The 23,418-nt window shown below is 42.2% G+C and overlaps 1 protein-coding gene across 13 annotated transcripts in view; it reads left to right on the top strand.

Moving 5' to 3' along the window:
* The window catches only part of hspg2 (heparan sulfate proteoglycan 2), a 220,979-nt gene that overhangs the window by 160,717 nt on the left and 36,844 nt on the right, over nt 1-23,418 (top strand). For 11 of the 13 annotated variants that reach the window (XM_065020820.1, XM_065020819.1, XM_065020821.1 and 8 more), the window contains 20 exons: nt 2-232; nt 478-591; nt 770-897; nt 1,806-1,892; nt 2,139-2,197; nt 2,402-2,569; nt 4,144-4,254; nt 4,494-4,594; nt 4,833-5,013; nt 8,919-8,978; nt 12,535-12,657; nt 12,880-13,035; nt 13,733-13,875; nt 16,897-16,974; nt 19,135-19,270; nt 19,519-19,679; nt 20,193-20,328; nt 20,788-20,931; nt 21,312-21,446; nt 21,617-21,798. In XM_065020820.1, coding sequence (XP_064876892.1) covers nt 2-232; nt 478-591; nt 770-897; nt 1,806-1,892; nt 2,139-2,197; nt 2,402-2,569; nt 4,144-4,254; nt 4,494-4,594; nt 4,833-5,013; nt 8,919-8,978; nt 12,535-12,657; nt 12,880-13,035; nt 13,733-13,875; nt 16,897-16,974; nt 19,135-19,270; nt 19,519-19,679; nt 20,193-20,328; nt 20,788-20,931; nt 21,312-21,446; nt 21,617-21,798 — 2,634 coding nt within the window. The remainder of the gene's footprint in view (nt 1; nt 233-477; nt 592-769; nt 898-1,805; nt 1,893-2,138; nt 2,198-2,401; nt 2,570-4,143; nt 4,255-4,493; nt 4,595-4,832; nt 5,014-8,918; nt 8,979-12,534; nt 12,658-12,879; nt 13,036-13,732; nt 13,876-16,896; nt 16,975-19,134; nt 19,271-19,518; nt 19,680-20,192; nt 20,329-20,787; nt 20,932-21,311; nt 21,447-21,616; nt 21,799-23,418) is intronic. The other 2 variants (XM_065020822.1, XM_065020824.1) reach the window with 2 other exon arrangements.

The raw sequence follows: 23,418 nt of genomic DNA, 5'->3' as shown, positions 1-23,418 counted from the left end.
GGAGAACTGGCGTCGTCCAGACGGCATGCCTGCCACTCGGGAGCATCTGATGATGGTGCTGGCTGACCTGGATGACATCCTGGTGCGGGCCTCCTACTACACAGAGATGAGGTCCTCCAGCATCTCCGAGGTCAGCATGGAGGTGGCCGTGCCCAACTACAGCGGCCTGGCTCAGGCTCTAGAGGTGGAGCAGTGCAGCTGCCCAACTGCCTACCAGGGACTCTCCTGTCAGGTAAGAGGAGCTTTCTCTCTCTCTCTCTCTCTCTCTCTCTCTCTCTCACTCTGCCACAGGTGGCAATTTTGACAAATTACCCTCTTAAATCTTATGGTTATGTACATTTGAACACTCAACAGACTTATTTTTTACTCCCGGAGAAAGCATGTTTAAGGGAGGACCAGGCTCTATGTCCGGAAACCCACCCTTAGCGTGTCAAGTCCATGTGATGTGTGATGAAAGTTGTACCTCCTCTCCCCCAGGACTGTGCTCCTGGCTACACCAGAACCGGAGGTGGCCTGTACCTGGGCCACTGTGAGCTGTGTGAGTGCAACGGGCACTCTGACTCCTGCCACTCAGAGACTGGCATCTGCACGGTATGCAGCCCGGAGAATCTCTTTAAGTTGTTTTCAGAAATGTCTCACTTTTTTGATTTAACCTTAATCTAGGTTAGTCTCGTTGAGACGTCTTTTTAGAGGCCTTGTAGAAGATAGCGGTTGTTTTGAAATCAGTACATTGAATAACATCTGAGTGTCTGCTCTCCCCCACCCCCAGAGCTGCCTCCACAACACCCAGGGAGAAATGTGTGAGCAGTGTGCCCCGGGCTTCTTTGGGGACCCCACCGCTGGAACCCCAGAGGACTGCCAGCCCTGTGCCTGCCCCCACACAGACCCTGACAACCAGTGAGTAGGCTATGTGCATTACAACAAAGGGCTGTTACACACATAGACGTGCGATAAACGCACACACTAACACTCGCAATTACTTTTATCTTGTGTTCCATTTTAAATGATCTCATTCATATCTCTTACCTCTCATATCTTTTAAATCAAATCAAATTGGTCACATACACATGGTTAGCAGATGTTAATACGAGTGTAGCGAAATGCTTGTGCTTCTAGTTCCAACAGTGCAGTAATATCTAACAAGTAATCTAACAATTTCCCAACAACTACCTAATACACACAAATCTAAAGGAGTGAATGAGAATATGTACATGTAAATATATGGATGTACGATGGCCGACCGTCACAGGCAAGGTGCAATATATGGTATAAAATACAGTATATACATATGATATGAGTAATGTAAGATATGTAAACATTATTAAAGGGGCATTATTTAAAGTGCCATTGTTTAAAGTGACTAGTGATCAATTTATTAATGTGGCCAGTGATTGGATCTCAATGTAGGCAGCAGCCTCTCTGAGTTAGTGATGGCTGTTTAGCAGTCTCATGGCCTTGAGATAGAAGCTGTTTTTCAGTCTCTCGGTCCCAGCTTTGATGCACCTGACCTCGCCTTCTGGATGGTAGCAGTGTGAGCTGTTCTTATGCACAACACAATGCGCAGTGCCTGCATACAGCCCTTAGCCGTGGTATATTGGCCATATACGACAAAACCTTGATGTGCCTTATAGCTATTATAAACTGTTTACCAACACAATTAGAAATAAATGTTTTGTCATACCAGTGCTATACGGTCTGATATACCACAGCTGTCAGCCAATCAGCATTCAGGGCTCGAACCACCCAGTTTATAATGCTGAAGTAAGTATTCTGTACTTCATCTTTCTTCTCTGTGTATGTTCCAGGTTCTCCCCTACATGTGAAAGCCTGGGTAACGGTGGTTATCAGTGCACTGCCTGCCAGCCTGGATACACTGGCCAGTACTGTGAACGGTAAGCTGACTCAACTCTACTTTACCTGTCTATTCTAGCCTGGTCCCAGATCTGTTTGTGCTGTCCTGTTGACTCCTGTGGTCATTGTCATGCTAAGTGATCATAGGAGTTGGCCATACAGCAGAGACAGAGCTGGGACCAGGCTGCTCTATTCAGACTAACCTTTCAATGTTCTCTCTGTGGCATTCCACCACTGTCTGTCATTCTGTCGTCACATTGACTCGTTATAATTTTATTTTTTCACAGCTGTGCACCTGGATATGTTGGAAATCCACAGGACAGGATTAAGTGTCGTCCATTCAACAGTAAGTGAATGCAGTCAGCAAAAGAGCTGCACAGAAATGTCTTTTCCCCATACTTGGTCAGGTCTCCCTTGGGAAAAAGGTATTTTGGACCCAATGGGACTACCTGTTAAAATAATAAACAAAATCAAATACTCTACTGTAACAGTAAGAGTGGCTCTCTGTGATCCTTGCCAACTAACATTTGACCCTTAACCTCTGACACAGCAGTGGCAGCCTCTCTGGTGGTGAAGGTGTACCCTGAGAGGGTGTTGGTGGCCCAGGGCAGCCCTGTGACCCTGCGGTGCCAGGTGACCGGCTCTCCACCCCACTACTACTACTGGTCCAGGGAGGACGGAAAGCCCGTCACCAACAGCGCCGACAGACGCGGACAAGGTAAAGTATACAGATCAGGTCTGGGTAGTGGGGTGTGAGACATAGCCTAGTATAAGAGCAACACATACACTGATGTAGTGTTATAGTTGTACCTACAGTATATACTTCTCAGTAAATACCTTATACTGGTGAAACATCCAGTACTAACTTTAGTAGAGAGCCTATTGAGTCCATTCCCCATGTTAATGTAAAGTTATTCTGCAGTTGAAGTCAAAGTTTACATACACCTTAGCCAAATACATTTAAACTCAGTTTTTCACAATTCCTGACATTTAATCCAAGTAAAAATGCCCTGTTTTAGGTCAGTTCGGATCACCACTTTATTTTAAGAATGTGAAATGTCAGAATAATAGTAGAGAGAGAATGATTTATTTCAGCTTTTATTTCTTTCATCACATTCCCAGTGGGTCTGAAGTGTAAAGGGTGCGTGTTGGTAGCAGGGAAGTCAGGCGCAGGAGAACGAACTTGGTATAAACGGAGTCGTTTAATAAGTGCTGACAAAACTCCAAAAACCAAAATATACAAAATAACAAAAGTGGGTACAAAACCCGTCGCACACCAACACATAACTTGCACATCACATACAATCAAACGATCTCCGACAAGGACATGAGGGTTAAATACACAACATGTAATTGATGGGATTGGAACCAGGTGTGAAGGAAGACAAGACAAAACCAATGGAAAATGACAAATGGATCAGTGATGGCTAGATGGTCGGTGACGTTGACTGCTGAACACCGCCCGAACAAGGAGAGGGACCGACTTCGGCGGAAGTCGTGACATGAAGTTTACATACACTCAATTAGTATTTGGTAGCATTGCCTTTAAATTGTTTAACTTGGGTCAAACGTTTTGGGTAGCCTTCCACAAGCTTCCCACAATAAGTTGGGTGAATTTTGGCCCATTCCTCCTGACAGAGCTGGTGTAACTGAGACAGGTTTGTAGGCCTCCTTGCTCGCACACGCTTTTTCAGTTCTGCCCACAAATTGTCTATAGGATTGAGGTCAGGGCTTTGTGATGGCCACTCCAATACCTTGACTTTGCTGTCCTTAAGCCATTTTGCCACAAGTTTGGAAGTATGCTTGGTGTCATTGTCCATTTAGAAGACCCATTTGCGACCAAGCTGTAACTTCCTGACTGATGTCTTGAGATGTTGCTTCAATATATCCACATCATTTTCCGTCCTCATGATGCCATCTATTTTGTGAAGTGCACCAGTCCCTCCTGCAGCAAGGCACCCCCACAACATGATGCTTCAGCTTGCAAGAATCCCCATTTTTCCTCCAAACATATTGTGGCCAAACAGTTGTATTTTTGTTTCATCAGACCAGAGGACATTTCTCCAAAAAGTACAATCTTTGTCCCAATGTGCAGATGCAAACCGTAGTCTGGATTTTTTATGGCGGTTTTGGAGCAGTGGCTTCTTCGTTGCTGAGCGGCCTTTCAGGTTATGTCGATATAGGACTTGTTTTACTCTGGATATAGATACTTTTAAAAGTAGTTTTAATGACTCCAACATAGGTGTATGTAAACTTCCGACTTCAACTGTATATTCCTACCTGTTCTTTCAGGAGAGGAGCTGCATATCCCCAGTGTTCAATCCAGTGACGCAGGCATCTACGTCTGTACCTGCAGAGACCAACGCAACACCAACAGGAGCCGCGCTGAGATCATCGTCACAAGTACTACTTGTTAAATCATAAAACAGTTACTGAATGCACAAACATATTGAATTTCTAATAATTTTGTGATTATTTTTTCAGTGATCTTAGTAAGTTGTTGAATAGTTAAACTGGCTTGAACTTATAAGCTTTTTTTGTTGTTTTGTTTTGGCTCCAGCTAAATGTGGTCAAAGCTGAGATACAGTAAGTAATACATTTTTGGGGCTTTTAAATGTTTACTGAATGGTTTCTGTCTCCAGCTGTCTTATCCAAACCCATTGAAGTGACCATTGAGGAGCCCAAAGCACATAGCGTCACAGTTGGAGCAACAGTCAGCTTCATCTGCACAGCCAAGAGCAAGGTAAAACTGGCTTCCAACATGGAGACATTAACACAATCAATTCTATTTATTTGGATATATCTTGGCTGGTTGGCATTGTGCTTAATAAATTTGGCCATGAGAGAAAATGGTAGAAAACCATATTATTAGCATATTGTTATACAATTGTCCCCCTTTTATTGGCCCCTCTGTTGCATTGCTTTCTCTCTTACTTGTGTTTACTTCACATCTTGTACCCATCTGTCCCCTCCCCTCCCAGTCTCCAGCCTACACCCTGGTGTGGACCCGGCGGGGTAATGGCAAGCTGCCCAACAGAGCCATGGACTTCAACGGCATCCTGACCATCCAAAACGTCCAGCCTGAGGACGCTGGCATCTACGTGTGTACAGGCTCTAACATGTTTGCCATGGACGAGGGTACAGCCGTCCTCTACGTGCCAGGTTCGTGATCCCAGGCAGGCTCCATCATGCTGTTAGCCATCAGCCTCTTTACACCACCCTACAAGCTCTATTCCTCTCCTCAGCCCTTCCTTGAATGGTGCATGCCCCTGCTTGCTTTGGCTTTGCCTCCGTCCCCCTATATAATGCACTGCGTTAAATGTGTTTATCTGTTCGCACCCTAGCTCCTGGCAAACAGCATAACCCCTGTCACTCTGACTCCCAACCCCCACTTTTCTAAATTCAGACAACCTCTCTCATGTCAAACCCCGTGTTAGGTTCTAATTGTTTATTCTGATGTTTATTCTGCCCGGAGGATCAATACAGCTGCATTAGACAAAAAATTTTCACACAAGCACTGATATTTAACTGTTCCTCATAGGCTGAGTCTCCTCCTACCCATCTGTACAAACATCGTTCTTTACTGCTAGGCAGGACACTAGTGCTACGGGCATAACATTTTATTTCTCCCTTAAGGTCACCTGACCTGACCTCAACCCCCCTCCATCACTAATCCATGGGTCTCTCCCCTTATTAATGCCTGACACATGTAATCGCTTCCCTGCACTCAACACATTCCAAGCTTAATTGCACACACTATATGCCTTCCTCCTATAACCCTTATAGGAGGACACTAGACTTTTGGTGTAGACCCTCTAAACCTCAGTACTCCATCAGTGACGTTAATAAGTATATTTCCTATTCTCAGAACCCAACACCTTCAAATCTCTCCCTACGCTACTTGTTTCCCTGTTTCTGATGTTGGTGTCTCTGTCTTTCTAACAATGATTTGTCCGTCTTACTCTGTGTAAAATCTTTATGGATCCAGGGGCAATGTACAGCTTGTGGATATTATAATTATTTTATTAGGAAAAATTATTAAAAGGGCCATAATTGTAAGATATGTGTATGGTTTGTCCAAGAAATCATAGCACACAGTAGTCCTCAATGCTACCAAAGCCCAAAGATAACGCCCACTCAAGAGTTTCAAGTAGTTTTAGTTACTATGCACTGTCACCACTCCCAATGGATTTATCAAAGAAGGTTGTCTCGCCCAGTGGCATATATTTTTATTTATTTTCTAGTTACTTCTTGGTTTAATACTCAGTGATGACTGACCAATCCTTTGATTGGGTCTCTGTTACCATCTGTGATCTCTAGCTGTTGCTGTCTTCACTGTGGGTTCATGTAATCAGTGGTGGTGGTGGTGGTCTGGTAACTTTTCAATCACTTCTACACTAGTTTCTGCCTATTTCCTTACTAGCAGGGTGTTGGTTATTTGGTATCTTTCCTGAAGTCTGTAACCCTGGCTGGGACTGGTGGTGGTTTCTCCTTGAGCTGTAGTGGTTGATGAGGTACATGGATGACAAGATGGGTGCTTAGTGACTGACTGGGAGGTACCAACATTCAGAAATGACTTCAGCATATCACCACCGAGGCATAAATGTACTTACAGTATAGTAAGAAGGACTGTACTGAGTCTACTTACCCAATCACAATCACAATCTCAACCCCCTCTCGAGGGTGACGTGAGGATCACATTGGAACAGAAGCAATCCCACTCTGTATAAAAAACAGATCCTTTGTTTCTTTCCTGATTGTTTTGATGAATGTTAATGTTGACAATGGTGCTATCAGCCTTGTAGCAGAAGATACCTGTGGTTGAACTTTAAACTTTAGGTTAGTAGTATATCTATCTATGGCTGCTTTTATTGTCTGTTATCTGGATGGGAGTAGTACGAGGGTCCAAGGCATTGCATTGCCAATTGTAAGTAAGGCGTCTTGTTTTGCATCGTACTATCCAGTAAGTGTTAATTAGACTCAAAGGAAATGTGTTGAAGATTTGACTTGAAATGTGAAAGATCATTGAGACTAGTTTGATTTCAAGGCTTTTTCATAAATCAACTTGCGTATGTCACACGCGTTGTATCACATTTTTATTGCAGTTCAAGATTTGAATATTTTTTAAATCAAGGGCAAATAATCTTTTTTTAATTGATTCACTTTTTTAAACCTAAATGTTATCCAAACATAATATATCAAATTTGATCAAAGTTAAATAAATGACTACATACTTAGATTTATATAGCGATATATTAGTTTGTTTCTTGGCTAGTAATTGATTTGAGAGAACAGGCAGTACTCATCCATTTACTTACATGATAAAAGCATGGTTTACATTTATTTTGAGAACAGATCAAATTTTATAATAATTTTCAATATTTTGTCTTTGCATTTTTATGTTTTAAATGTTTGTCATCAAACATTTGTTAAATATATTTTGTTGTTGTTGATATACTGTATCTTATTAAGAGAAAAAAGAGCGATTCGGTGGCTGAAATATGCCAATTCAAATCTCGCTAGTGGGCCGATAGAGACAGAATGCGCAATCCACAGACCGTTTGAGATGCCTCATCGTGCTACTATGTTATTTTAGTTTGAACTTTTCATTTCAACTTTTATAACTATTGTTTTACACTGTATTTAAATCATCTAGATATCCAAAGGTGCTGTTTCAAAGAGATTGTACTCTACACTATACTATGTACTGTTTAGATTTTTTTTAAATACCTAACTGATGTAACATACTAATATCACACTGTATTTTATTTATCTTAACTGTGAAAATGTTTATGAAAAAGATCAATTTGATTAAAGTAGTGATAGAGACCAAAGAAATGACAGAGTCATGTGGAGTCAGATTTCAATGGAACAGAAGATATTACCTCCCTCAGGGTACAAGGCACCAGACCTTCGTACATCATTTCTTTTGGATGTATTGTAAATCAACTCATTTGTAAGGTGTTGATGTAATGGCATTAATGACTATCAGACCCTTCTTCACTATGGCCTACTTGTCAAGGATAAGCCAACCCACCATCGTTTAAACCACAAGCTGTATATGGTTGAAAACATTAAAGAGAACCATTCTTAAGAACTGTTCTAAAACAAATTGAATGGTTCAATCAATGGAAGTAAAGTTTTTACAACTAGTTTGTGTAACTACTAACCTGCATGCTCTGTATGTGGCTCTCAGTTCTCTTTGTGCTTGTTTGTACTCAGTCCGACCATACCGTTTTCATTGTTGTGTTCTTGTCTCATTGTGTTCTGTGCATGTTTGTGAGGTAGAACTAGTTGACTTTAAATCCAAAGGTTCTCTCGCTGAGTAGACACATTGACTGTTACACCAGCAAATGACCAGAGTTCATATCAGTAACACATTTTATACAGAAGAGAAGATATTTAAACACAGCACTGTATGTTGTATGAACACAATGACACAATCTCCAAGGTGATATGCCCTTAATCTTAACCAGTATCCACAGAACCATATCCCAGAAATCACACAATTTCTAACATTGTTTCCAAGGGTAAGTATGTGATGATTGTGAATATAAAACTATGAATGCAATAGCACCATCTATGACCATCATACAAAAGACACCTCTTACTGTTTAGCCTGCATGGGATGTAATGTCTGGATCAGAGGACCTCAATATCACGTGTCTCTAAATCTCAGAAAATTGACAGAGCTCTTTGAAGACATGGGCTAGTGTTCTAAATAGCCCAATTATATTTCCTGATCTGAATTGGAGAAACGATGTGAATACTTTGAATACATGATGGGAAAGGTGGCGCCTATTGCGTTCAAGTTATGTTATGTTCCTTGCCGATCATTCCGCTGTTGTATTGTTGTGTCTTGTGCATTTTGGAAAATCGCTGGCATAAGAAACACCAGGCAGTACTTGGATGGACCACAGCATTCTGAGTACTGATTGAGCCACAGACTCAGTGGGAGGTGCATTGGATGATGATTCCAATGCCAGTGTTCCATCATTGCCATGGAGACTCACCTGTCAGTTTGCCTGTCCTGTCCTGTCCTTCCTTCCTCCTTTCCCCATTTCCAGAGGCCTCACAGACTCCGACGTTTTACACAGCCTATGAAATGTTTGAAGGACATAGAAAGCGTAAGTGGGCATGGCATGGCCACACCTCTCCACCACACCTCCACCTCATCCCTGGAGGGCTCCTCCCTCTCTATGTCACGCATGCATTCATCTACCTTTGCCTTCAGCATGGATGTGGTGGTCTGGTAATGCCCATGTACAATCAACCACAGGTATTACATACATTTCACACTTCACATAAGGTTATAGGGTTATACGGTTATATGGTTATATGGTTAACTGAACTATCAACGTACTATAGGTTAGATGGCATCTGCAGAGGTATTCATTCAAATGTAAAGATGCAATTCTTATTGCTTGCTCTGCATTTTGTCTCCTCAAACATACAGTATATGAATAGACAATTATCTTGATAACATATGTTGACATACAGTATCATGATAATACAGTTGAAGTCGGAAGTTTACATACACTTAGGTTGGAGTCATTAAAACTCGTTTTTCAACCACCCCACAAATTTCTTGGCAAGTCGGTTAGGACATCTACTTTGTGCATGACACAAGTCATGTTTCCAACAATTGTTTACAGACAGAATATTTCACATATAATTCACTGTATCACAATTCCAGTGGGTCAGAAGTTTACATACACGAAGTTGACTGTGCCTTTAAACAGCTTGGAAAATTCCAGAAAATTATGTCATGGCTTTAGAAGCCTCTGATAGGCTAATTTACATCATTTGAGTCAATTGGAGGTGTACCCGTGGATGTATTTCAAGGCCTACCTTCAAACTCAGTGACTCTTTGCTTGACATCATGGGAAAATCAAAAGAAATCAGCCAAGACCTCAGAAAGAAAATTGTAGATCTCCACAAGTCTGCTTCATCCTTGGGAGCAATTGACAAACTCCTGAAGGTACCACGTTCATCTGTACAAACAATAGTATGCAAGTATTAACCACGCAGCAGTCATAGCGCTCAGGAAGGAGATGCATCTCCTAGAGATGAACGTACTTTGGTGCGAAAAGTGCAAATCAATCCCAGAACAACAGCAAAGGACCTTGTGAAGATGCTGGAGGAAACAGGTACAAAAGTATCTATATCCACAGTAAAACAAGTCCTATATCGACATAACCTGAAAGGCCGCTCAGCAAGAAAGAAGCCACTGCTCCAAAACCGCCATAAAAAAGCCAGACTACAGTTTGCAACTGCACATGGGGACAAAGATCATATTTTTTGGAGAAATGTCCTCTGGTCTGATGAAAGAAATATAGTTTGGCCATAATGATCATTGTTATGTTTGGAGGAAAAGGGGGAGGCTTGCAAGCCGAAGAACACCATCCCAACCATGAAGCATGCGGGTGGCAACATCCTGTTGTGGGAGTGCTTTGCTGCAGGAGGGACTGGTGCACTTCACGAAATAGATGGCATCATGAGGACGGAAAATGATGTGGATATATTGAAGCAACATCTCAAGACATCAGTCAATGGGTCTTCCAAATGGACAATGAGCATACTTCCAAAGTTGTGGCAAAATGGCTTAAGGACAACAAAGTCAAGGTATTGGAGGGGCCATCATAAAGCCCTGACCTCAATCCTGTAGAAAATATGTGGGCAGAACTGTAAAGGCGTGTGCGAGCAAGGAGGCCTACAAACCTGACTCAGTTACACCTGCTCTGTCAGGAGGAACGGGCCAAAATTCACCCAACTTATTGTGGAAAGCTTGTGGAAGGCTACCCGAAACGTTTGACCCAAGTTAAACAATTTAAAGGCAATGCTACCAAATACTAATTGAGTGCATGTAAACTTCAGACCCACTGGGAATGTGATGAAAGAAATAAAAGCTGAAATAAATCATTCTCTCTACTATTATTCTGACATTTAAAATAAAGTGGTAGTCCTAATTGTCCTAAAACAGGGCATTTTTACTAGGATTAAATGTCAGGAATTGTGAAAAACTGAGTTTAAATGTATTTAGCTAAGGTGTATGTAAACTTCCGACTTCAACTGTATATGTTCATAATACTCTTGACACCATATAGACTTTAGTTATGATAATACAGAATAGATTGTACATGAGCATTACTAGGTCTTGCCTGGCTCGTCTGGCTACTTATGGTATGGGTCCACTGGTGCAGGTGCAGGTGCATGCTCATTCATGTGGGAAGCTCCTCTCGAATGTTGAGTCCATTTACCAACTTTACTTTTCACCCATTAAGTCCGTCATGCACTTCATCTCTGGACCCCTCCGGTTTTCCATCTGTACAAAACATTCACACTCACCTTTTTTAACACCACACTAGTGTACGACAACAACTAAATGCACATTTTAGTACAGTCATCTGACCGAGATCAGATCTCCATCTTTATGTTATAACCTCAAGTATCTGATGTATTTAGAGAGAAAATTACATACTAAATATGACATTCTGTCTTATTATTCTATCTAGACTTGAGTAGTTAGCTTGTTCTCTTCCAATCAGCACTCAACACAGAGGAGACACCACCCACATTTTCTCCATCTGCATTCTGCTTGACAGTCCCACACAGGGACATACACTGGTCTGGAATAGCTGTCATTGTGTGCTTCAAACATCATGCTGTGCCTCATACACCACATCACGATCATGGCTGTTAGTTCTCCCTCTGGGCTCCAGAGAGCTATCTGCCATTCCTCTCATCATGCTCACCTCCCCCTCGACAGATATCATCCTTCAACCGTCCATCACAGTGAATGTTTCAATAAGGTATACTGTATACTTAATGGCCTGTTGTAACCTCACCACCTACTTACTGAAGTTCTCTATTCTACATTACTAATTTCACACAGTTCAGACAATATTGAGACAAGCTAAATCATTAGAACAATTTGAGAAAGTGTACTAGTCAGTGCCCAGCCTCTCAGAAAACAAAGATGATGAAATATAGTCAGTTTGTCTCAGGGCAAGTGAGTCCCAGACCCAGACCAGGGCTTATCTCGGAGCTTAGATAGCCTGATAGTCCACCCTGGACGCTGAAAAGGGGCTTTATTTTGCTCTGTCGCCCTGGGATCAGATGGGATTCAATGTGGCTGGGGATCAGCGGCCAGCCAAGCTGGCACAGAGCTGTGCCCAGAGAGCCATGTGCCCTGCCAATGCAAACCTGCCACCTCTCATCTGTGTCGGCTGCACAGAGGGCCCTGGCTGCCAAGGGGTCATTTCTAGGCGTAGGCCACGTACCCAGCCCTGTCCCGCCACCCTCTCTCTGCCCTCCCTCATTAACATTGACACATAGACACAGTCTTGGCCTGAGTGAGTCAGGACCCAGCCCTGCTGATCTACAGCCAACATGTTCACTAAACTGATGTCACTTGATACTGGTCTGGTAGCAGTAAATGGAATGGCATCAAACACATGGAAACTATGCGTTTGATGTATTTGATACCATTCCACCTATTCCGCTCCAGCCCTTGCTACGAGCCCGTCCTCCCCAATTAAGGTGCCACCAACCTCCTGTGTCTGTTAGCCATTAATACCCGCAAAATGTTAAAGCCCCTTTCTGCAGAAAAGCCCCTGCCCTTTGTGAACACAAACGCCCCATACTTTGGGGTCTGTCTAACTGTTCTCTGCCTTATTGTAGCTGCCGAGGGGGCCGAGCCAGTGGCTACCGCCACTCCACCTGTCCTGACCATCCAGCAAGGAGGCCGCGCTGAGTTCCGCTGTACTGTGACTGGCAACCCTACCCCTGCCATTGAGTGGTTCGGTAAGGAAGGCTGTAGCTAGCGGTACACCTACAGCATAAACTAAGCCAGTCAATTAGTTTAGTAAATTGCTGGCTAAGTCAATTAGGAACACATTCATTCGCATGTATAACACCCTGTTATAATCCTCTATTTGAATAGCTGTTTATAGAAGTATACATTCACACTGTATAATGGCATAACTGACAAAAAGGGGGGGGGGGGGTAATCTTATGTGTTTCTAGGTGGAGGTCCTGGTAACAGAATGAGCCCCAATGCTGTGGTCCATGGAGGAGTACTAACCATACCTGCTGTGGAGAGGGGGGATGAGGGGGAGTACGTCTGCAAGGCCCTCAACACCCATGGAGAACACACAGCACGGGCTGTCCTCTACATACACAGTGGGTCTCAACATCAACAGCAGGCCAATGTCACAAGTTCATGGGGTGGTATTCTTACTTGAGATCTACACGCTTTACTCAAGTTGTTGCGCAAGTCTTCTATTGAGATCGATGAAGGATTTATGGATGCTCTGAGGTCTGAGTTGTGTGTACTTATCTCAACTGTGAATATGCCCAATATTGTTGTTCGTCACTAGTTACCACATCCACAAAGTAATTACTTCTTCAATTTATCTTCTTAAAATATGATTTTAAACCACAGGAGGTTGGAGGCACCTTAATTGGGGAGGGCAGGCTGAAGCCATTACTTTCCATGTGTTTGATGCCATTCCATTCGCTACGTTCCAGACATTATTATACATTTACATTTACATTTAAGTCATTTAGCAGACGCTCTTATCCAGAGCGACTTACAAATTGGTGCATTCACCTTATGACATCCTATGAGCCGTCCTCCCCTCTGCAGCTTGACTGTTTTAAACCTAACCTTAACCTTGACCTCACTGCTAACCTTATACCTAACCCTAACTTTAAATTAAGACCAAAAAGCACATTTTTGTTTTCATGAATTTTTACAATATTGCCCATTTTGACTTTGTGGCTGTGGTAACTAGTGACAACCCATATTGTCTACCAGTCTTGTTGGGTCCTCATTTGGGCATATTCTGTGTTCTTCCTGTGTGTTTAAATGCTTCAGGTGCCAGCCTACCCCACGTGCAGGTGAGCCCCCAGAGAGTGGACATCCATGAGGGGGAGACGCTGAGGCTGTACTGCCGGGCTGGAGGCACGCCCAGCCCCGGACTCACCTGGAAGAAACAGGGAGGACAACTTCCTCCGCAGGTAAACAGTGGTCCTTTCTACCTGATACTTTCTGTCTAGGATATATACTGATCTTAAGAGTAGCTACATAGAGTGCCTTCAGAAAGAATGTATTTATAGCCCTTGATTTTGTTGTGTTACATCCTGAATTTAAAATAGATTTTTCTTTGTTACTGGCCTACACACAATACCCCATAATGTCAAAGTGGAATTATATATTTTTTTAAATGTTTACAATGTCTTGAGTCAATAAGTATTCAACCACTTTTTCATGGCAAGCCTAAATAAGTTCAGGAGTAAACATTTGCTTAACAAGTCACATAATAAGTTGCATGAACTCACTCTGTGTGCAATAATAGTGTTTAACATTATTTTTTAATGACTAGTTAATCTCTGTACCCCATACATACAATTATCTGGAAGATTCCTTAGTCGTGCAGAGAATTTCAAACAAAGATTCAACCACAAAGACCAGGGAGGTTTTCCAATGCCTTGCAAAGAAGGGTAGATGGGGTATTGGTAGATGGGTAAAAATACAGACGTTGAATATTAATACACCCAGTTGTTACAAAGATACAGGTGTCCTTCCTAACTCAGTTGTCAGAGAGGAAGGACACTGCTCAGGGGTTTCTCCATGAGGCCAATGGTGACTTTAAAACAGTTACAGAGTTTAATGGTTGTGATAGGAGAAAGCTGAGGATGGATCAACAACATTGTAGTTACTCCACAATACTAACCTAATTGACAGAGTGAAAAGAAGAAAGCCTGTACAGAATAAAAATATTCCAAAACATGCATCTTGTTTGCAACAAGGCACTAAAGTAATAAAGCAAAAAAATGTGTCAAAGCAATTCACATTTTGTCCTGAATACAAAGTATTATGTTTGGGGAAAATATAATACAACACATGACTGAGTGCCACTCTCCATAATTTCAAGCATAGTGGTGGCTGCTTTATGTTATGGGTATGCTTCTAATTGTTAAGGACTGGGGAGTTATTCAGGATAAAAACGAAACAGAATGGAGCTAAGCACAGGCAAAATCCTAGAGGAAAACCTGGTTCAGTCTGCATTCCAGCAGACACTGGAAGATGAATTCATCTTTCAGCAGGACAATTTTTATTGTATTTTTATTTCACCTTTATTTAACCAGGTAAGCTAGTTGAGAACAAGTTCTCATTTACAACTGCGACCTGGCCAAGATAAAGCAAAGCAGTGCAACAGAAACAACACAGAGTCACACATGGAATAAACAAGCGTACAGTCAATAACACAATAGAAAAAAAGAAAGTCTAAGTACAGTGTGTGCAAATGGCATGAGGAGGTAAGGCAATAAATAGGCCATAGTAGCAAAGTAATTGCAATTTAGCAGATTAACACTGGAGTGATAGATGAGCAGATGATGATGAGCAGATGATGGTGTGTAAGTAGTGATACTGGTGTGCAAAATAGCAGCAAAGTAAATAAAAACAATATGGGGATGAGGTAGGTAGATCGGGAGGGCTATTTACAGATGGGCTATGTACAGCTGCAGCGATCGGTTAGCTGCTCAGATAGCTAATGTTTAAAGTTAGTGAGGGAAATGTAAGGCTCCAGCTTCAGTGATTTTTGCAATTCATTCCAGTCACTGGCAGCAGAGAACTGGAAGGAAAGGCGGCCAAAGGAGGTGGTTGGCTTTCGGGGTTACCAGTGAGATATACCTGCTGGAGCATGTGCTACGGGTGGGTGTTGTTATCGTGACCAGTGAGCTGAGATAAGGCGGAGCTTTACCTAGCATAGACTTATAGATGACCTGGAGCCAGTGGGTCTGGAGACAAATATGTAGCGAGGGCCAGCCAACTAGAGCATACAGGTCGCAGTGGTGGGTGGTATAAAGTGCTTTGGTAACAAAACGGATGGCACTGTGATAAACTACATCCAATTTGCTGAATAGAGTATTGGAAACTAGATGACATCGCCGAAGTCGAGGATCGGTAGGATAGTCCGTTTTACTAGGGTAAGTTTGACGGCGTGAGTGAAGGAGGCTTTGTTGCGGAATAGAAAGCCGATTCTAGATTTGATTTTGGATTGGAGATGTTTGATATGAGTCTGGAAGGAGAGTTTACAGTCTAGCCAAGGCCAAATATATACTGGAGTTGCTAACTAAGATGACATTGAATTATTCCTGAGTGGCCGAGTTACAGTTTTGACTTAAATCTACTTGAAAATCTATAGCAAGCTATGATCAGCAACCAATTTGACAGAGCAAAAATGTTACAATCCTGGTGTGAAATAGACCTACCCATAAAGACTCACAGCTGTAATCGCTGCCAAAGGTGCTTTTACAAAGTATTTACTCAGGGGTGTGAATACTTATGTTAATAAGATATTTCTGTATTTGATTTTCAATACATTTGCAAACATTATTAAAACCATGTTTTCACTTTGTCATTATGGGGTATTGTGTGTAGATAGGAGAACAAAAAATTATTTGAATCCTTTTCGAATTTAGGAATGTGGAATAAGTCAAGGGGTATGAATACTTTCTCAACTCACTCACTGTATGTATTGTGTACAGCAGGGGTGTCGAACCCACTTTGCCCCGGTGGCCGCATTCAGTCTTCAACAAGGTCCGGAAAATGTGTTAGATTTCCTTGCTGTCCAAATTTGCCAAAAATTGTCCTTTATCCATTGTTTCTAGAAAAAACTGGCTGTCTAGTGATTATTAGCAAGCTGGATAGTCAAGAAACTCTATGAATATAGATCAATTACCATTTCTACACAGCTTGGATTTGGTTTTATTTGATTTATTTTACTCAAACCACCTGCGGGCCGGATTGGACCCCCTCGTGAGCCGGATCCGGCCTGCGAGCCATATGTTTGACATCCCTGGTATACAGTATTTAGTGCTGGTATCTCACCATGCTATTGAAAGGGTTGTGTTGGTGAAAAAGTGAATTCTGGTGTACAGTATTTTGACCAATCTTTATTGTTTTTTTCCTTCTTGTGTTTCCTTCCTCCCTTTTTTTTATTCCCACCCTTTTTTCCTTGACATTTTGCTCAGGCCATTCCTTCTCACGGTTTCCATCAGTTTAAAAGCAACAGTCTCGATGTGTTACAGAGACGTATTGAGGAGCTGCAGGTCTGTCCATCTGTCCTGTCTTTACGTCTGTCTGTCTATCTATCTGTCTCGTCTCTTACTTCCCACCTGTTGTCCTCTACTGACCTTGCCTAAACACACTGTCAACTAAATGCATGATCAAACGTGTCTTTGATTCATCATCACACACAGCAACTGCCATTAATTCACTACAAGCATATAGCTGCTCACAAAGTCTCCATGAGAAATAGTAGTTAAGTATTACTGGTAAAAACATCATCAACAACAACAATAGCAAGCTGGGTGTGAAGCTCTACTTATGGCATGGTTTAGTTGTTGTTTTAGTTTTATAAATGGCCCATCCATCCATGTCCTTCATTTTCTCATTTATCCACCATCGTTAGAGATGGGGGGAAAATGTATATAATTAATACATGTCACAATATTATTTTTGGATTTATATTTGGCTCCAGGTATCGATTTGTAAAAAAGGTTTTGGCTACTCATGCCAGGCACTTGTCCCCTCGAGGGGCTTTGGGTTAGTCCCTCCGTACCTCGTGTCTCCTCCGCCAGCCGATGCTCAGGGCTCTGTTTTGTTCTGCCTCAGACAGCTTCAGCGTTGTGTCAGCTTTTCCCATGGGGACTCAGGCTCTGCCGTGCGGCCACGCAGAAATTCTGTGTACTTTAGCAAATGGGTTGCTTTGAAAACTTGTGAATGGGTTCAGACACACATTGAGCCGGCTCTGCCTCAGCCACTGCTCACTTTAGCCAGGCCCTCACGGTTGACTAGGCCGGAGCTAAGCAGCTTTGTCCACGGATGGAAGGCACACTACCACCACCCCTAGGATATTGTAATCCACCCAGCCCAGCCACACCCCTTTAAATTCTCTCTCCAGACACACCCCTTTAAATTCTCTCTCTAGAGTCTAGACACACCCCTTTAAATAATGTCTTTAGGTGTACTCTATTCTCAGCTGTAACACTGGCCACTGTTCACGTTGATGGTTGTAATACTCTATGGTTGTAAGGTTGTAAATTATATTAAGGCCCACTCTGTCCATTATAGTTCAAGTGTAAAGTAGTTGCTTAGCCTTGATTTAGTGAGTGGTTGTAAGTACGAGTAAACATCTGTAATGCATTACCAGTGATTTCATACTGTACAGAGGAGCTTTGTAGTATTGCTTGAAAGCATTGTATTGGCTCAAAGCACTATGTCTAATATGTCAATTCCCTAACAGTTTCCCAGTCCTGTCATCATTGTACTGAATCATTTTAACAACTCAACAACAATTATTTTAAGTATACAATAACATGTGCTACTATACCTACTGTACTGTATGCTACTGTAATGTATCCTCCTGAAGTGTATGACTACCTACTGTAGTGTATCCTGCTGTAGTGTATGACTACCTACTGTAGTGTATCCTACTGTATTGTACCCTACTGTAGTGTACCCTACTGTAGTGTATCCTGCTGTAGTGTATGACTACCTACTGTAGTGTATCCTACTGTATTGTATCCTACTGTAGTGTATGCTACTGTAGTGTATCCTGCTGTAGTGTCCCCTACTGTAGTGTATCCTACTGTAGATTATGACTACCTACTGTAGTGTATCCTACTGTAGTGTATGACTACCTTCTGTAGTGTACCTACTGTATGTCATTGGTAACTGTTTCAATAGTGATCATTATTTGTTGTCAAATTAACATTTTTAACTGTGAAATCATTATGGTAATGTTTATATACCTTAACATTACTTTTCTCTTCAACCAACGATGAATTGGTTAGATTTTATTGTTTTATTTAATGCAAAGCACAGCAATAACTGAAAAGCCATTTTTAATGATCATAACACAAACATTGTTACAACGCACACACCATTTAACAATGCTATATTCTGTATATGCTGAAGATCCACCCTGCTGTGCTTTTGTTTGTATTGATTTGAAATGATATCAAGTGTGTCTGTTGTTCGCACCTTTGTGGGTTTACACAGTGGTTATACAATGTTTAAACAGTAGGTGTTGGTCCAGAGGTAAGAAATCTGCTGTATGTATGATGTTTTTGTATTGGGTTTAGGTAGAGACATTATCATTGTCGTGCACATTGTCGTGTAGCTCATACCACAGTGGTGCATTGTGTCTAAGGCCATTGTGACATATTCTTCATCCCTCTCCATGCTTGTTGCTGTGTCCTCTCTAGACCCGTATGGAGCGTACAGACATTGGCACCCTTCTCATCCCCAACATCAAGTCCTCTGACTCTGGCACCTACCTGTGTGTCGGAACCAACTCCATAGGGTCCTCAGAGGCTCGCATCGAGGTCACTGTCAATAGAGGTGAGAGGTCACTCCAGGGTCATGTTCCGTAGGGCACTCGTTTTAAAAAGTTTCGCAACGTAAATCGGAAACAGCTGTTTCTTATTGGAAAGATAGATCAGATTACGTCAATGTTTTAATCTGTTTCAAAATGTTTTCTCCCTAATGGGCCTGACCCAGGTAATTGTACTCCAGAGCTTGCTGCCGCTGTGTGTTGATAGTAATTTAACATTAGTAAATGTCTGTGTCCTGTGTTTGTGGTTGTGTAGCAATAGGAGGAGACACCATCTCGTCAGCCATCACCATCCAGCCCTCCATAGCTGACGTCCAGGAGGGACAGTCTCTGGACCTTAACTGTTTTGTTCCTGGTAACCCCCCACCTGCTGTCACCTGGAGGAGGTCTAGTGGACGCCTGTCTGCCAATCACCAGGTTGGAATATACACATGTTCTCTTACTAGGGTTGAACAATTCTGGAAACTTTACCAAAATCCACAGGTTTTGGTTTTTCCAAAGTTCCCAACATGGATTTCTGAAAACTCAGGAACTTTGGGACCTTACCTCTAACATACAAATGCTTCCAACTGTTCACATAAATGTACTGTAGCCACGTGATGATATGGTATCATTACTGTTTAGGATGCTCAGCTAGTAAAATCTCTATGAAAAATCTATTGAAGGGATAGTGGGACATTTTGCTAGCTAGCATGCTAGTTGGTTCTGCAGACTTCCAGTCATTGTGCTAACGCTAGTTATAAATTGCATCAGAAACAACCTTCAACTTCATTAAAACTGAAAGCAGAGACATAAAAATGGTATCCATGAGTTCATCTGACTCTGGGGAAGTAGAACAAAATCATTGCCAACATGTCGCACTATCCCTTTAATGAAGACTGTTTATTTCAGCTGAATATTCAACAGGATAATTCCCATTGTGCCTAACAGGTTCTGGGTACCCAGCTGCGTATCCTCTCTGCCAGCCCAGATGACTCTGGGGAGTATATCTGTCGTGCGGAGGCAGGGCCTGGTACAACTGTCCGTCAGGCCTCAGTCTCTGTCTCAGTCACAGCCACCTCCTCTCGTAAGTCAGCAAGCTATTCTCTCTGTGACAGTACACTGGCTTGACAATGGAACTATCCTCTCTACTGATATCACTGGGGATGGTGGTGAAGCAGTCCGACGTATACGCAGTAGGAATATCTGTGTAATTTATTTAGTGGCCTTTCGTCATGTACAGTATTACTTTTCCAGTTGTGTTTAATTCCAACCCTCCTTAAAGTGACCTCAAGAGCGTATGCTTTACTTTTCCACACTGTGCCATGATCTCATCCTGGTTCAAACATTCCTGGGTTTCTGGTTTGTCATGGTTTGTATTTTCTTCTAAATTCCAATGCTTCCAATGGAGGCCATAGACCTAAAGTATCATGATCTTGTACTTACAGTACACCCTCTTGTAAATGTTGTAGGATTAGAACTTGAGTGAGTAGAGGAAACATTGTCCTGTTGTAATGTTTGTGGTGGTGTGTGTTCCCTGGAGCAGGCCTGCAGACCCCTATCATCTCCATTGAGCCCCACAGTGCAGCGGTGCGAAAGGGAGAGTCAGCCAGCTTCAAGTGTAGGGTCTACAGTGGAGCCCAGCCCGTTCGCCTGGAGTGGAAACTGTCCAACAACCAGCCCCTTCCTGGTGAGGCCCCTCCCCCCCACACACATACTGTTACACTGTTACTCTCCAACTGGAGGATACTGAATCATTCAATTAAATTCCATACAGCAGAAAGGCATTTAGTCCGATTCTTGTCAGATGTCAGAATCATGTCATTATCCACACATGCAAACTACCTTTAATCTGTTTGTAAGTCGCTCTGGATAAGAGCGTCTGCTAAATGACTTAAATGTAAATGTAAATGTACCTGCAATACATTCAGTAATGACAACATATCGTCTGTATCCAATTACTGTTCTTTCATTTCTAGCTACGTTTTTAATTTAACACACGCAGTTGCTGCTTGTAAGAGATGTACTTGACAGACTAAATTATTCCCTATAAAACCTGTCATTCTGTAGACAATGTGAAGATTGACCATTACGGCTCTGTCCTCATCATCACTGATGCCCGCCCTAGCAACCAGGGCACCTACCGCTGTGTGGCTAGCAACTTGTTTGGAATCACCCAGAGCATGGTCTCTTTGATTGTCAGAGGTATGGTGTAGTCACACACATACATACACACAAATACTGTATGCTGTTGATGTTTATGGTGTGGTTCAGTATGAGCAGCTACTCTCTGTCGATGAACTAAGGGCCCCCCTTGGTGGTTGTCATGGTAAAGGAAAGGTTGTTTATTTGGGTGATGTCATCCTTCCTTCCAGAGTCTCCCGTAGCGACTGTCACCCCTCAGGGGCCTGTGCGAGTCAAGGTGGGTGAACCCATCAATCTGGAGTGCCAGGCCTCCGGGGAGCCACGGCCATCTGTCACATGGCACAGGCTGGACAATGCCCGCAAGACCATGCTGAGTAGTCCTGTGCCCATGGAGTCCAACGCTGTCATGCAGGTACTGTACTGGATCTGTGTTCATTTTTACTGATCTTTTGTACTGTACAGGCGAAAGGTAGCCTAGTGGTTAAGAGCTTTGAGCCAGTAACTGACAGGTCGCTGGTTCAAATCCACGAGCCGACTAGGTGAAAAATCTGAGCAAGGCACTTAACCCTAATTCCTCTGGATAAGAGTGTCTACTAAATTACAAGTGCAATGTATGTGGAAGAATAAAGGTTTTCTAAACAAAGATTAAGCCTAGATTCTTAATTCAATGTGCTTCTTGCTCTAAAAACCAGGCTTAATCTGTGTATGAGTAACCAGCCCTTAGTGTTAGGATGTAAATACATTTTTGTGCTAAGATATATTACATAGGATGTGCTATTTATTTTATGATGGGCAAATGCAGTAAAGCTGTTGTCATGACGTGCCCTTGGGGGAGGATCATAGCCCCCCCCACCCCCTCTCTCTCTCCACAGTTTTATGATGGTCGTAAATACTCTGCTTCTGGGTCTGTAGTATTGAGATTGGAATGTGTGACTGTGGGACACAGAGAGAGACTTTGCCAAACTTTAACATCAAAAGGGTGAATAATTCAACAGTATTTCTGTATTCCAAACATTTGGAATGGTCCTGGGGTATTTAAAGAACAATCCTGTCGAATTTGTTAATAATTTGTGATGTAACTAAAGACGATAGGACAACATAACAGTATCCCTTCATTTATATATTTCCCAGCTGTCAGGGTCACATCCAAATGTGGGGAAACGTATATGATTAAATATAAAACTATTAGTGAGAAGATGTAATGTGATGTTAGCCTTCTAAATGAGAGAATTGTTTTTCATATGAAGTCTTAAAACCTCTTGGAACTCCCTCTCCCGGATCCGGGAGAATTGTCATTAACTAACACTAATTAGCATAACGCAACGGACAAAAAATATTACTAGAAAATATTCATATTCATGAAATCACAAGTGAAATATATTGAAACACAGCTTAGCCTTTTGTTAATCACCCTGTCATCTCAGATTTTGAAATGATGCTTTACAGCCAAAGCAAGACAAGCATTTGTGTAAGTTTATCGATAGCCTAGCATAGCATTATGGCTAGCTAGCAGCAGGCAGCTTGGTCACGAAAATCAGAAAAGCAATCAAATTAAATCGTTTACCTTTGATGAGCTTCGGATGTTTTCACTCACGAGACTCCCAGCTAAACAGCAAATGTTCATTTTATCCCATAAAGATTATTTTTTATAGCCGAAACACCTCCGTTTGTACTTCACGTTTGGTGAAGTACAAACGGAAATCCACCGGAAACTGCGGTCACGACAACGCCCGAAAAATATTCCAAATTAGATCCATAATATCGACAGAAACATGGCAAACATTTTATAATCAATCCTCAAGGTGTTTTTCGATAATATATCAACCGGGACAGGTGGCTTCTTAGTAGGAAAGAGAGAAACAATGGCCGCAATTGTCTTTTATGCACAAAACACTCTGAGAGCCTCCAGCTGACCACTGACGCAATGTTGTCATTCAGGCTCATTTTTCAAAATAAAAGCCTGAAACTATGTATTGTGACACTAGACACATTAGGGAAGCCATAGAAAAAGGAATCTGGTTGATATCTAATT

The sequence above is a fragment of the Oncorhynchus nerka genome, linkage group LG7 (genome assembly GCF_034236695.1).
Source record: "Oncorhynchus nerka isolate Pitt River linkage group LG7, Oner_Uvic_2.0, whole genome shotgun sequence".
NCBI lineage: Eukaryota > Metazoa > Chordata > Actinopteri > Salmoniformes > Salmonidae > Oncorhynchus > Oncorhynchus nerka.
The sequence above is the reverse complement of the archived record's forward strand: the minus strand, read 5'-3'. Positions and strand labels throughout refer to the sequence as shown.